The sequence below is a fragment of the Cervus elaphus genome, chromosome 21, assembly GCF_910594005.1.
Source record: "Cervus elaphus chromosome 21, mCerEla1.1, whole genome shotgun sequence".
In the NCBI taxonomy this organism is placed as follows: Eukaryota; Metazoa; Chordata; class Mammalia; order Artiodactyla; family Cervidae; genus Cervus; species Cervus elaphus.
This window is the reverse complement of record NC_057835.1, coordinates 67509130-67522904: the sequence shown is the minus strand read 5'-3', so window position 1 is coordinate 67522904 and position 13775 is coordinate 67509130. Positions and strand designations below refer to the sequence as shown.

General features: G+C 43.7%; 1 protein-coding gene across 2 annotated transcripts in view; it reads left to right on the top strand.

The window, feature by feature from the left end:
• Nucleotides 1-13775, top strand: part of MATN2 (matrilin 2) — a 163021-nt gene that overhangs the window by 84639 nt on the left and 64607 nt on the right. For both annotated transcript variants that reach the window (XM_043879246.1, XM_043879245.1), the window contains exon 5: nucleotides 2612-2734. In XM_043879246.1, coding sequence (XP_043735181.1) covers nucleotides 2612-2734 — 123 coding nt within the window. The remainder of the gene's footprint in view (nucleotides 1-2611; nucleotides 2735-13775) is intronic.

Below are 13775 nucleotides of genomic sequence, written 5' to 3'. Positions count from 1 at the left end.
AGTTGTTACAATATTGCCTATTATATTCCCTATGTGTACATTACGTCCCAGTGGCTTATTTATTTTATAGCTGGAAATGTGTACCTCTTAATCCCCTTCACTGATGCATATCCCCAACCTGCACCTTCTGGCAACCACCAGTTTGTTCTCTATATCCATGAATCTGTTTCTGTTTTGTTATGTTAGTTCATTTGTTTTTTAGAGTCCACATATGAGTGAGATCATACAGTATTTGTCTTTCTCTGTCTGATTTATTTCACTTAGCGTAATACCCTCAGGGTTCATCCATGTTGTTATAAATGGCAAAATTTCATTCTTTTCTATGGCTGAGTAACGTTTCATTGACTATGTGTAGCACATCTTTATCCATTCATCTGTTGATGGGCACTTAGGTTGCGGCCATATCTTGGCTATTGTAAATAATGCTGCAATGAACATAGGGGTGCATATATCTTTTTGAATTAGTGTTTTTGTTTTCTTTGGATAAGTTCCACTTCTGGGTTTTATCAGAAATGTTCTTCCTAGAACTTCACCTTCCTAACCCTCAGAATACAAGCTGCGTGGTGGCAGGAGCCCCTTTGTTTGGTTCACACTACACCCCCAGTGCCTGGGGCAGAGTAGGTGCTTTGTTGATTCAATAAGTGAAAAGTATCTGATGATTCTGATTTTTCTTGTATCTCTGGCTTAGGCTTGTAATTAACTGTAACTTTTGTCATTCTTCAATTATTCACTATGATTTTTGCATGTGCTGAAGTTTCTCCTGATTATTGTTATTTTCCCTATATTTGGATCCATGGGAAATATCAGTTGGATTTCCCAATTAAAAATATAAGATAGAAGTAAGATAGGTAAACAGAGGAATTTGCATCTATAATTTTTTCATCTACTTCATTGATTTGGGAGTGAAAATAATTCTTTTAGCATTTTAAAACCAGAATCCTTCTTTGTGGACCTAAATATTTTTTAATCTTATGATGTAGCTTTTATTTTTTTTTAAATTAATGCATTTCATAGAGGTGATAAATATGTCAGCTTTTATCTTTTATCAATTTGATATTTTATATTTATCTAAAAGTGTAATAAACTATAAAACTCAAAGACCTAGGAGGTTACATTAAAGCGTAGTCATTGGATTCAGGGATTAATCAAACTTTCTAGTGAATTAAGTTTTTACCATAGCTGTCACAGTGATAACTTTTAACAAGAGGAAAAACATTCAAACCCTTTAATGCTCTCTGATTTTCTCGAACTTTAATGGTAAAGTCACTGGAAGAGCTAGTTATGAAACCAAGTCATTATTCTTGCTGAGAAATATTGTCATCACGTCAGCCAGTTTCTTCAAAGGAGAGGCTGAGTCGATGAAGGATTAAAAATGCCTTTAAACCTTTCATCCTCTGATATAGTCTTAGTTCTTTGGCAGTAAATGCACTACTGTGAATGTATTCTTACATTGCATTTGAATAAAGAGCCAGAGCTCAGCACCTTGTGGACACATAACAAATATTTGACTAGAATAACATTGTTAATCACCACAGAGGAGCCTGGTGGGCTTCAATCCATGGGGTCACAAAGAGTCAGAAGTGACTGCATGACTTTCTCTTCACTTCATTTCATACCATACATTAATTTCTCCCTATCTTTGTTATTTCTACCTAAATTCTTCTGGCTTCCCGTTTTCCTCCTTTATTACTGGGATGCATAAGTAGAGCACAAAGAGGATTTTCAAACATCCTTCTGATAGAGAAATGGAATGAAGGAAAGTATGTCCAAAGAGACCAATGCAGACTTGAGAATAAGGAACTCTTCCGGACCTGCCGTGTTTTTGGTGGAGTGGCAGGTCTTTTCACTGTGCTCTCTCCCAGCTTCTGCAAAATGTCCAAGACAGCGCCAGATGATCTTGGTGAGACTGTGTACGTAGGTGTGTACATTGGTGAGACTGATTACAAAGCTTTAGGTTCTCAGAGAATACAAATGGTACTTGATGCGGACAAGCACAAAGGCCTGCTCATGATAACTTCGGTCCTCAAGAACCGTCACTCTCCTTGACATGAGAAAAATACATGTTGATGTTAATTTAAAATTTTCTAATGTATTTAATAGAGAAGAAAAATTCCAACTTTGAAAAATATGCCTTTATATACGCATAGGTTCCTGTGTGTGCTCAGTCGCATCTGACTCTTTGTGACCTCGTGGACTGTAACCCACCAGGCTCCTCTATCCATGGGATTTTCCAGGCAAGAATACTGGAGTGGTTCCTACTCCACTTCCTACTCCAGGGGATTTTCCCAAGCCACGGATCGAACCCCCGTCTCTTGCGTCTGCTGCCTTGGCTGGCGGATTCTTTACTACCGCACTACCTGGGAAGCCCTTACATACATAACTCACCCAACTATTAACAGAGGTGGTCTCTGCATGGTAGGACTCCAGGTGGGGAGATTACAGTTGAATTTTCTTTTCTATTTTTTTTCTGTTTTCCAAAGTTTCCACCATGATCTTACGTGGCTTTCGGTTAAGAGTTATTTTGCCAAGTGCTGCAGAGTTGCTCATTGATGGCCCCGTGCCAAGAGTCACCTCCTTCTGAGCCAAGTTCTAATGATGCGCTTTGCCCCAGTCCAGGATCTGTGTGCGGCGGACGACCACGGCTGCGAGCAGCTCTGCGTGAACCTGCTGGGCTCCTTTGTCTGCCAGTGCTACGGTGGCTACACCCTGGCCGCGGACGGGAAACGGTGTGAGGGTGAGTGTCCCGTCCCGCTTGGCCTGATGCGGAAACACTAGGAGAGAAGTGAGAGGGGAGTCCCGTCTCCGGCTGCTCGCCTTTGAGTTTCAACCAAGTGCTCCAAGTTCTCTGCCCTAGTTGTTAGCCACCATTTGCATTTTAAAGACTTCGTTTGTGGCTGAGGCTGGCATTTTCCCATTCTGGATCCTCACCAAAAGGCATATTTATGATAATCTATGTTAATAGATAGATCCATTACTGCCTCCCTTGGCAAGGACTGGGCAGATTTGCATTCAGTTTGGAGCGGGTGTCTGGGCTCGTCTGCCTTCAGTAGAGCTCAGGTGTTATACTCGAGGTCAGTTGGTGATGGGAGAGGTTGCTGAGTGGCACTTCAAAGAGGTGGGCAGCCTTCCTTCTAAGCGTGGATCTGCAGTTCAGTGACGGCCCCAGGGACCACCAGCTGTGAGAGGCCAGCTGTGGGTAATAGGAGTAGCAGTCTTAGTCGCTCAGCCGTGCCCGACTCTGACCCCACGGACTGTAGCCCGCCAGGCTCCTCTGTCCATGGGATTCTCCAGGCAAGAATACTGGAGTGAATTGCCAAGCCCCTTCTCCAGAGGATCTTACTGACCCAGGGCTTGAACCCAGGTCTCCTACATTGCAGGCAGATTCTTTACCATTTGAGCTATAGGGAAGACCAGAAAACAAACAGCAGCCTCAAACCCTGGCCCCCGCCAAGAAGTCTCAAGGGCAATGCTGGGAACCAGAGGCAGCACAGTCAGCTGAGTGGCTTCCTACTCAGGTGACTCCACATTGCGGGGGCCAGTGAGAAGGGGGGCGGCAGCTCATTTCTTCAGTAACAGGTAATGGTTTTCCTCTGCACCTGGAGGGCAGACCAGTGAATCCCTAATATGCATCTGGCACCTCCCAGCTTGTCTGTAAAGCCCTTTAAACTCGCACAGACTCATTCATCTTTCCACCAGCAAACAGTGCCTGGCATACTAGGTGTTCAACAAGCTGAGCAGGGTACGTACGAGGCAGACAATCCGTAAGGAAAGGAAGGAAAAGGGCTTGATTGACATCAGAACTGGAGCCTTCCTTTCTAAGTCTAAGTCCTCCATTTCTTGTTCCCTATTTCCTTGTTTTCAGAGGACCTGTTCTGTCTTGCTTCCCACAAACAGTAAATGATAGTTTGTTTTTGCACATAGAACTTTCTGGCACTCTGTGATTCATAGCTGGGGATGTGGAAGGAAAAAGCAACAAAACAAAAGTATAGGTGGGGAAAAAAAGTATAGGTGGTGGCCTGTTCTTTGCAGGTGATGAGAATAAAATGGGTTTGTTCGCTTGCTTTTACACACTGATGGAAATGAAAACCACCCACATCAGAACCCACAGTGGATTTGTTCTCCTAAGCCTCAGAGTTTTTTTCCCCTTATCTGTCCGTGGTGACCATGATAGGTAGCAGGGTACCACATCCATTAACACTGGCAAAACAAGAAGTCAATCTGGAAACACCAGCTCTTTTTCTTTTTTTTTGCTACATTAATTTTTACTATGCAAGTATCTATTTTCATTGAGGAAGTTAGACGAGAAAATCACCATTAATAGCTTGTCGTATTTTCTGCTAGACCTTTCCCCACAGAAATATCTACTTGTAGACATGTTGTTAATGCTTCACAAAATGAGTCATACTCTCTATTTTGTTTCACATATTTTTCCCTGTGTGCTTAGTCACTTAGTTGTGTCTGACTCTTTGCAACCCCATGGACTGTAGCCCACCACACTCCTCTGTCCATGCGATTCTCCAGGCAAGAATACTGGGGTGGTTACCATTTCCTCCTCCAGGGGATCTTCCCAACCCAGGGATTGAACCCAGGTCTCCTGCATGGCAGGTGGATTTCTTTACCCACTGAGCCATCGGGGAAGCCTGATTTTTCCCTTACCAGCTGTTAAATGGGTAGAAACTTTGGGTGCTGTTGGGTCAGAAGGAAATTCCACCATTGGAAGTACGGCCAGTAGACGAGCTTCAGGAAACAGGGCTTTGGCGTCTGGGAACTTAGGGTGAGGGAAGGAGCAGGGCAGGCCCAGAGCTTGTGTGCGTGACTAGGGCCAGGGGCAGTAGGGGCCAGGGCTGGGGCAGGGGACCTGCCTTGGCCCTTGAGAACTGGAAGGCAGTGAGAAGCTCAGTTCTTTGGATGTTGCCAAATAATTGTCTGAGAGTCCTCTGCAGTAGAGAGCCTTTGAGTCTCTAAGGCTTTTGCTGAGACTTCTGGAGTTTGACATTTACGGAAGAACAACAAGCATCAGAGGTGAAGCTGGGGTTGCCTGGGAGCTGTCCTGGGCCGTGTCTGCTAGAACGCACTTTGCTCTCACTGCCGCCGTCAGCACGTAAGAATATCTGCCTTCCTCGGAGCCAGGGTCAAGCCGAAGAAGGGGAGAACGGGAGAGACTATACGTGACCCCGGCCTCATCCATCAGATGTTATCCTCATCCTTGTCAACCAAATATTTGACCCGTTAGAAGCTGAGTGTGCGATGATTGAGTGGCCGTGGACCTCTGTCGCCAGTTACTTTGGTTAGGAGACTGAAGACAATTCCAAAGTGTTGATTGCTGCTCCGTGAGGCTGTGCTGAGTACGGAGCAAATGATGGAGATGTTAATAACAGAGGCTCCAGAAGGTCAGAGAGGAGGGAATCCTCATGGCCAGCGTGGGGAGGATCTGGGTGAGGAAGGAAGGGTAGTGATTGGACAGATGTCCAAGGCGAGGGGAGACATGAAGGGCAGCGATAGTACAGAGGAGGCCATGCTCTCAAAGCTTGAGGACTGAGACCACGTGTGTGTGTGTGTGTGTGTGTGTGTGCGCGCGTGTGGTGGGGGAGGGAAGCAGACAGAGATCTAGTAGATAAGAGAGAGACTGTCACAGCGAGAACACCAGATTAAAGGCTATAACCGGAAGACACCAGTATGAAGGGACTTGTCAAAGATGGCAAGCCGGGTATTATTGCAGCAGGAAATTCAGAGGAGAAGCAGTGGCTGCTAGCGACCCTGGAAGCATTCCTTTAGCCCCTGCTCTGGGTGGTCTGGATGCAGATGGGCAGAGAATGATATGACTGTGGGGACCACAATCCCAGTTCATCCAGAGGGATCCCAGTTTATGGCTGATGGCTCAGTTCCCAGTAGCACTCTCTCTCACTTTCAAGGGGATTCCATTCTGAATGAGAGATTATAAGGTCACCCTAGTTAAGGCCAGCCTGACTCAAACAGCTGAAAAGACTAGCTCTGCTAAAGTGGAGAATTCCTGCAGGTGTGAAGTAGGAGATGAAGTTGAAGACATCATGTGGAACCAGCATGTTCAGGGCTTTGAACACCAGGCTGAAGAGTCTGAACTTTATCTCTGATAAAGAGTTTCTGGTTGGGACTGATAAAGGCAAAGCCTCATTTTAGGAAACTCAGTCTCATGGTGCAGGGCAGGATGGATTCCAGGAGGAAGACAGAAGGCTGGAAAGACCGATTAGGAGACTATGATAGTCCTCTGGTGGCGGGTGACCAGGGCCAGATTTGAGTAGCAACTGTAGAAATGCAGAAAGAAGGGTTTGAGAAATGAAAGGAGGTGCAGGAATGAAAGAAGGTATGATGAATAAAGAAGAGGAGGAAAAGTCACAATCGAATCCCGGGTTTGAGCTGCCATGATTCTGAGAGTGAGGGTGAGAGTGATGAAAGAGTGATGGAAACAGATTTTTTTTTAATGTTTTCATTTCGGGCTGTGTCAGGTCTGAGACGCTGCATGCGGGCTCTTTGTTGCATGGACTCTAGTTGTGGCATACGGGCTCAGCAGTTGCCCCGAGGCATATGGGATCTTAGTTCTCCATCCAGGGATCAAACTCAATCCCCGACTTTCGAAGGCGGATTTTTAACCCCTGGACCACCAGGGGAGTCCTGGGAACAGATTTCTTAGAGAAGATAATGAGGGTACGGTGGGTTTCAAGCTGAGGTGGGACACCTGCAAGCACACGAGGAGAGGGAACAGAGGCATCACCGACGCCAGGAGGAGAGGGTGGGACCAGTGGAGCAGGCAGGAGGCAGCACAGCCGTTTCCTTCTGAATTTCCATTTCCAGCGTTCACTTCTGTGTTTGTTTTGAAAGTGTCTGGACCTTCAACACAGTAAGACCTGGGCTCAAATCCTAGTTCTGCTACTTGCTAGTCATCTATCATTTTATTTCCAAGCCTTGGTTTTTCTCATCTGTAACACAGAGTAATAATACCTACATCATAGAGTTGGTGGAATTAAATAAGATAATGAGTACAATTCCTGATACACTTGGGCAATTGTTGTGGTTATTGTTATTACAACACATGTGATCACCATCATTGTTTCCTGGATGCCATGAAGTGTGGAGTTAGGAGAGAGTGAAGCCTGAGCCTTGGGCTCAGTCGTGTGCAGGGAGCAGGAAGGGGACGTGGGGACAGGGAGGATATCTGCGAAGAAACCGCCTAAGGTGGGGATGGAGGAGTTGGGGCGAGTTGGGCGGGAGAACCAGAAGTCATGGACTAGGATGCAAAAGAGAATTTCTAGGCCAGGTCAATATTAGTGTCATGCCCCAGCGAGGCCAAATGGAACAGAACTTAGAGAAAAAGCCACCGAGTTGAGTCACTGATAATTCATCTCAGCTGACATTTCCAGACTCTCTGCCAGGCACTCTGCTAGGCATTAGGGACACAAAAATGACCAGGAGGCCGTTGCTAATGATCAAGAGGGGTGAGGTAAAGGGCAGATTTCAAGGGGGGAGCGGCAAGAGGGTGAGAAAGTGGGGACAGCAAATCTAACCTCATTTGAGGAGGTTTGGTAGAAATTCACCATGACCCGCTACTGGTGAATGGACCCCATGGGAGTACTTTGACTCATCCCAGAATTATGACTGTGACTGCATGAAAAGTCAGTTCTGAGCCAGGCTCAGGACCTTTTCGCCAACATTTCCACACTTTCTGAGTTAGTGGAACCTTAACTTCAAGTGCTAGAGTTCCATTTTTTTCTAACTGCTCATTTAACTCTGGATAGAACTGAAATTGTTTCAACATTCAGGTGATCAAGGGTGGGTTACTCACTAAAGAAAGTCCTCATTTTGCTTTAGTGGAATCTTGGTATTTGTAACCCAGCAGCTTCCACTAAAGCTGTGTTAATTTCCATCCAAAACTGTACATTTTTCAAAGACCCTTAGGCTTCTATAAAGCAGTTTAAGGGCAGAGTCTGTACATTTTTATGAAAAATTTCCTGGTCCTTTACATTTTTCATTTATGCCTGGTTCTAGAGTAATTTTGGCTAGCAAATTGCCTTAATTAAGCTCTGTCTTTGAGGGTAAATTTTTTGCTGTACTTGCTCTTCTGGTGTTTACTTACTGCCTTGTCTTTTGGGGTAACTTGGGTCCTGTTTTTCATTTTACCTGCCCAAGCAGATTGTAAACCCTTGGGGTGAAGAGGGTGCAGAAGCCAATTCCTTTGATTTTCATCTTTCACAGAGTAGACGTGCAAAATGTTTTTCTTGAATCATTAACTAAGATTGACTAATCACAATCTCAAGCATTCGTTTTTCTAAAAAAAGCTTTTCCCCTTGATTAGTTTCTAAATTACAAAATCAAATTTTTTTATTAAAAAAATTCAAAGTACATACAGGTGTGAAAGTGAAAGTTGCTCAGTAGTGTTCAACTCTGCTGACCCCGTGGACTGTATTCTCCCCATGGAATTCTCCAGGCTAGAATACTGGAATGGGTAGCCTTTCCCTTCTCCAGGGGATGTTCCCAACCCAGGAATTGAATCCAGGTCTCCTGCACTGCAGGCAGATTGCTTACCAGCTGAGCTACTAGGGAAGCCCAAGAATACTGGAGTGGGTAGCCTATCCCTTCTCTAGGGGATCTTCCCGACCCAGGAATCAAACCGGGGTCTCCTGCATTGCAGGCGGATTCTTTACCAACTGATCTATGAGGAAAGCTCACATATAAAGCCCAGATTTATATGAAATCAAAACCTGAAAGACATTCCTTCTTAATTTCACTCCATGGAGATAATCACCACTGAAAGTTTGGCCTCTCCTTCCTGCCTTTCTTCAAAGATGTCTTACTATCTTATGATGCTCTTTGCTCGTCATTACATCCAGGGTTTAGCACGATGCTTGACACACAGTCATTGCTCAGTAAATGGTCGTGGAACAACTGAGTGGTATTAAGGTATCTCTTTACTCCCAATTCAAACCTTATTTTATTAGGCAGGCAATGTGATAAAAATATAATTTATACTTCTTGGGGGCAGGAGGAAAAGGGGACGACAGAGGATGAGATGGCTGGATGGCATCACCGACTTGATGGGCATGAGTTTGAGTAAACTCCGGGAGTTGGTGATGGACAGGGAGGCCTGGCGTGCTGTGATTCATGGGGTCGCAAAGAGTTGAACACGACTGAGTGACTGAACTGAACTGCACTGAATGTTACTAAATTCCAGGACCTGTGTGAAACATTTTATATATAACTGAGACCATCCTTTGAAGTAGGTGCTGTGGTCATGCATATTTTATAGGTCTCTTCACCTGTCTGTTTCAGAGACTTCATCTGTAAATTGAGGAGAACAATACCTACTTCCGAGGGTTGTTGTGAGGGTGAGATGAGTTAATACATGGAAAGCCTCACTACTCTGTAGAGACCTATATAGGAAAAGAATCTAAAAAAAGAGTGGATATGTGTATAACTGATTCACTTTGCTGTACACTCAAAACTAACACAACGTTTTAAGTCAACTGTACTCCAATTAAAAATTTTATGTATATGGCAAGCACTTGGAACTGTACTATACATGGGTAACTGATACACATTAGTTGAATCTGAATTTCTGCATCTTTTATGAATTTTTATCTTTTCATGAATGCTTGAGTGTAATAATGCATCAAACTTGTTGTACGTTTGAAAAATCACATTGAGATCCATACCCCAAATGATGGTGGCATGTAGCACTGGTATTTAGCATGCTGCTACTGCTGCCTTCAAAACTCTCCTTCTGTATTCTTCTATGCCAGTCACCTTCAATGAGAAGGGAATGCTAAGTCGCTTCAGTCGTGTCTGACTCTATGCAACCCCATGGACTGTAGCTCACCAGGCTTTTCTATCCATGGGATTCTCCAGGCAAGAATACTGGAGTGGGTTACCATGCCCTCCTCCAGGAGGGAATCTTCCCAACCCAGGGATGGAACCTGCGTCTCTTTAATCTTCTGCACTGGCAGGCAGGTTCTTTACCACTAGCGCCCCCTGATGGTTGATATTTACTTTGGTGACAAGGGATGGGAGGATCAATCTTTATATTGAAAGTCAAATTTTTACTTCATCAACTTACTCCCCATGCTTAAAGCTTGATTTCCCATGAATGCAAAGATTTCTCTATGCCTTAGTTTGCGAGGGCTGCCGTAACAAACTACCACAGAATGAGTGGCAATAGTAGTTTATTTTCCCAGTTCTGGAGGTTAGAAGTGCAAAGTCCTCGTGTCAGCAGGGTTGATTTCTTTTGAGGTCTCTCTCCTTGGCTTGCCGCTTCTGTATGTGGTCTTATTTCAGTGCCCAGGCATCCTTGGTGCCTCTATGCGTGTGTCTAAATTTCCATTTCTCCTGAGGACACCAGTCAGATTGGATTAGCACCCACCTTAATGGCTGCATTTTAACTTAATTACCTCTTTAAAGGTCCTTTCTCCAGATGCAGTCACTGACTGACCAACTGGGGATTAGGACTTCAACAAATGAATTTAGGATGGGACATTCAGCCCAGAACACTTCCCTGTTGTCATCAAAATCAATAGGAAACTTTCTCTGAGTTTTAAACTCCTACATATAGGAATCCAGTCATGCCCTGGGAAAGAGGTTTGTGAAGCTGACTGTGCGTGTATCTTATATATACTCAGCAAGTAAATTGGTTCTACAATTTCTCTAAATGACATACTCGGTTTTTCTTACTCTGTCATCAACAAGCTAACAAACCCAAATGCTACTCTTTAAAATATCCTGTTTCTAGTAAGGCCATCCTCTTTGCAGACTAATCCCTGCTGAGGAGACCTTGGAATTCAACTAGATTATAAATCAGAGACTGTCAATCTTAGGCTTTATTACCTGGCACCAAGTATGGTTTATCCTTGGAAACAGCTCACATGTGAAGCAGAGATTGAACACAGCAAGCCTGGCTTCCAACCCCGAGATCTTAGCACTGTGTGATCCAGGGGGGGCAAAGAGCTGCATACAGTCAGAGACTTACTCTTTCCGGTTGTTTCAGGCAAAACGACCAAGGAAGGATTTTGTTGAAGTCAGAGAGGACTTGGAACAACAGAGGATCTCTTGAGTTACACACACCAGTCACCTCCATACATCCACCCCCTAAACTTGGCGTCTCTTTTTATAAGTACAGTTTTGCAACTAAGGAAGTTGTGCAAAGAACCTGAAACATGCAGTGAAGGATGACAGAGTTGAATGGACTGGAACTCTCTCAACCTTAGGAAGTTTTTAGGTTCACGTGGGCTCCTCCACGTCTCACAGTGGCCTCATCTGCTGTCCTCAGAGGCCTGGCAGAGAGCCAGTACAGTTCAGTTCAGTCATTCAGTCGTGTCCGACTCTTTGCGACCCCATGAACCGCAGCATGCCATGCCTCGCTGTCCGTCACCAACTCCCAGAGTTCACCCAAACTCATGTCCATCAAGTCGGTGATGCCATCCATCCATCTCATCCTCTGTTGTCCCCTTCTCCCCCTGCCCCCAATCCCTCCCAGCATCAGAGTCTTTTTCAATGAGTCAACTCTTCGCATGAGGTGGCCAAAGTATTGGAGTTTCAGCTTCAACATCAGTTCTTCCAATGAACACCCAGGACTGATCTCCTAAGGATGGACTGGTTGGATCTCCTTGCAGTCCCAGGGACTCTCAAGAGTCTTCACCAACACCACAGTTCAAAAGCATCAATTTTTTGGCGCTCAGCTTTCTTCACAGTCGAACTCTCACATCCATACATGACCACTGGAAAAACCATAGCCTTGACTAGGCGGACCTTTGTTGACAAAGTAATGTCTCTACTTTTTAATATGCTGTCTAGGTTGGTCATAACTTTCCTTCCAAGGAGTAAGCGTTTTTTAATTTCATGGCTGCAATCACCATCTGCAATGATTTTGGAGCCCAGAAAAATAAAGTCTGACAGTAGGTGGCCCTCATATCAAAGTGGGATTTTGACACCTTTTAGGTTTTGCGGGCCAGTATCTTGGGACCCAGGAATGCTTGAGTCCTGCCTTGCCAGTCTCTCCTCTCCCCTTCGGTTCCCCTAGAGGGCTGTGCACACGAAAAACAAAACCAGCAGGAAGATCAGAGTCCAGGAGAAAGCTTCTTGTCCTGTGAGATCAGCTGGTTGATTAGAAATGTCATTCAAAAAGCAGAATCATGAAAAGTGCATATCCAAACCTACCTGAAGTGTTTTACATTTTCTTCAGAACACATAAATATGCTTTTAGTAAAAACTTCTTTTGCTTACACTTCCCAAAATTACTGATTTTAAGTTCATTTAAAAAATATGGTTTCAAAACATCTTTCTTGCATAAACATACCCATAATATGTTGTCTATGGTTTTCAACTTTGAATTCTTTAAATTGGAGCAAGAATTTGAAGACTTCTGTAAAGCAGTCTAAGGGCAGAATCTGTAAAACTTTTATGAAGTTTTCCCTAGTCCTTTACATGTTTCATCTATGCCTAGTTCTAGAGCAATTTTAGTTAGCAGGTTGTATTTAAGTGCCAAAAGCTTTCCAACTGGTTTTTATTTTTTAAAAATTCGATCTGTTTTAGTGCTTACTTATATACTTAATTTTTATAGTATTTCAATTAATTACAAAAAGGTGTACAAATCGTACATAGAGGTTTGGAAATAAAAATAACTTTGATTCATTTTAACAGTGATTTTAAAATTTTCACATGCATCACTGTCATCTAGAGAACTTACTAAAGCATATATTCCTGGGCCCCATACACAGTTTCTGATTTAGTATGTCTGGAGTGGGGCCTAAGAATTTGCATTCCTAACAAGTTCTCAGCAGTGGCCACGGAACTCGAAAAAGTCAGTTTTCATTCCAATCCCAAAGAAAGGCAATGCCAAAGAATGTTCAAATTATCATACAATTGCACTCATTTCATATGCTAGCAAGATTATGCTCAAAATCCTTCAAGCCAGGCTTCAGCAGTACATGAACTGAGAACTTCCAGATGTACAAGTTGGATTTAGAAAAGGCAGAGGAACCAGAGATCAAATTGCCAACATCCGCTGGATCATAGAAAAAGCAAAGGAATTCCAAATATTTCTTCCACTTCATTGACTATGCTAAAGTCTTTGCGTGGAACACAGCAAACTGTGGAATATTCTTAAAGAGATGGCAATACCAGACCATCTTAGCTGTCTCCTGAGAAACCTATATGCAGGACAAGAATCAACAGTTGGAACTAGACATGGAAAAACAGACTGGTTCAAATTGGGAAAGGACTATGTCAAGGCTGTATATTGTCACTTGCTTATTTAACTTAAATGCAGAGTACATCATGCGAAATGCCAGGCTGGATGACTCACAAGCTGGAATCAAGATTGCTGGGAGAAATATCGACAACCTCAGATATGCAGATGATACCACTTTAGAAAGGCAGAAAGTTAAGAGGAACTAAAGAGTGTCTCGATGAAGGTGAAAGAGGAGAGTGGAAAAGCTGGCTTAAAACTCATTCAAAAAAACTAAGATCATGGCACTTGATCCCATGTGCCATGAAGTCCCATCACTTCACGGCAGATGGATGGACAAAAAGTAGAAACAGTGACAGATTTTATTTTCTTGGGCTCCAAAATCACTGTGGATGGTGACTGCATCCATGAAATTAAAAGATGCTTGCTCCTTGGAAGAAAAGCTATGACAAACCTAGACAGCATATTAAAAAGCAGAGGTATCACTTTGCCACCAAAAATCCATATAGTCAAAGCTATGGTTTTTCTGGTAGATATATACGGATGTGAGAATTGGACCATAAAGAAG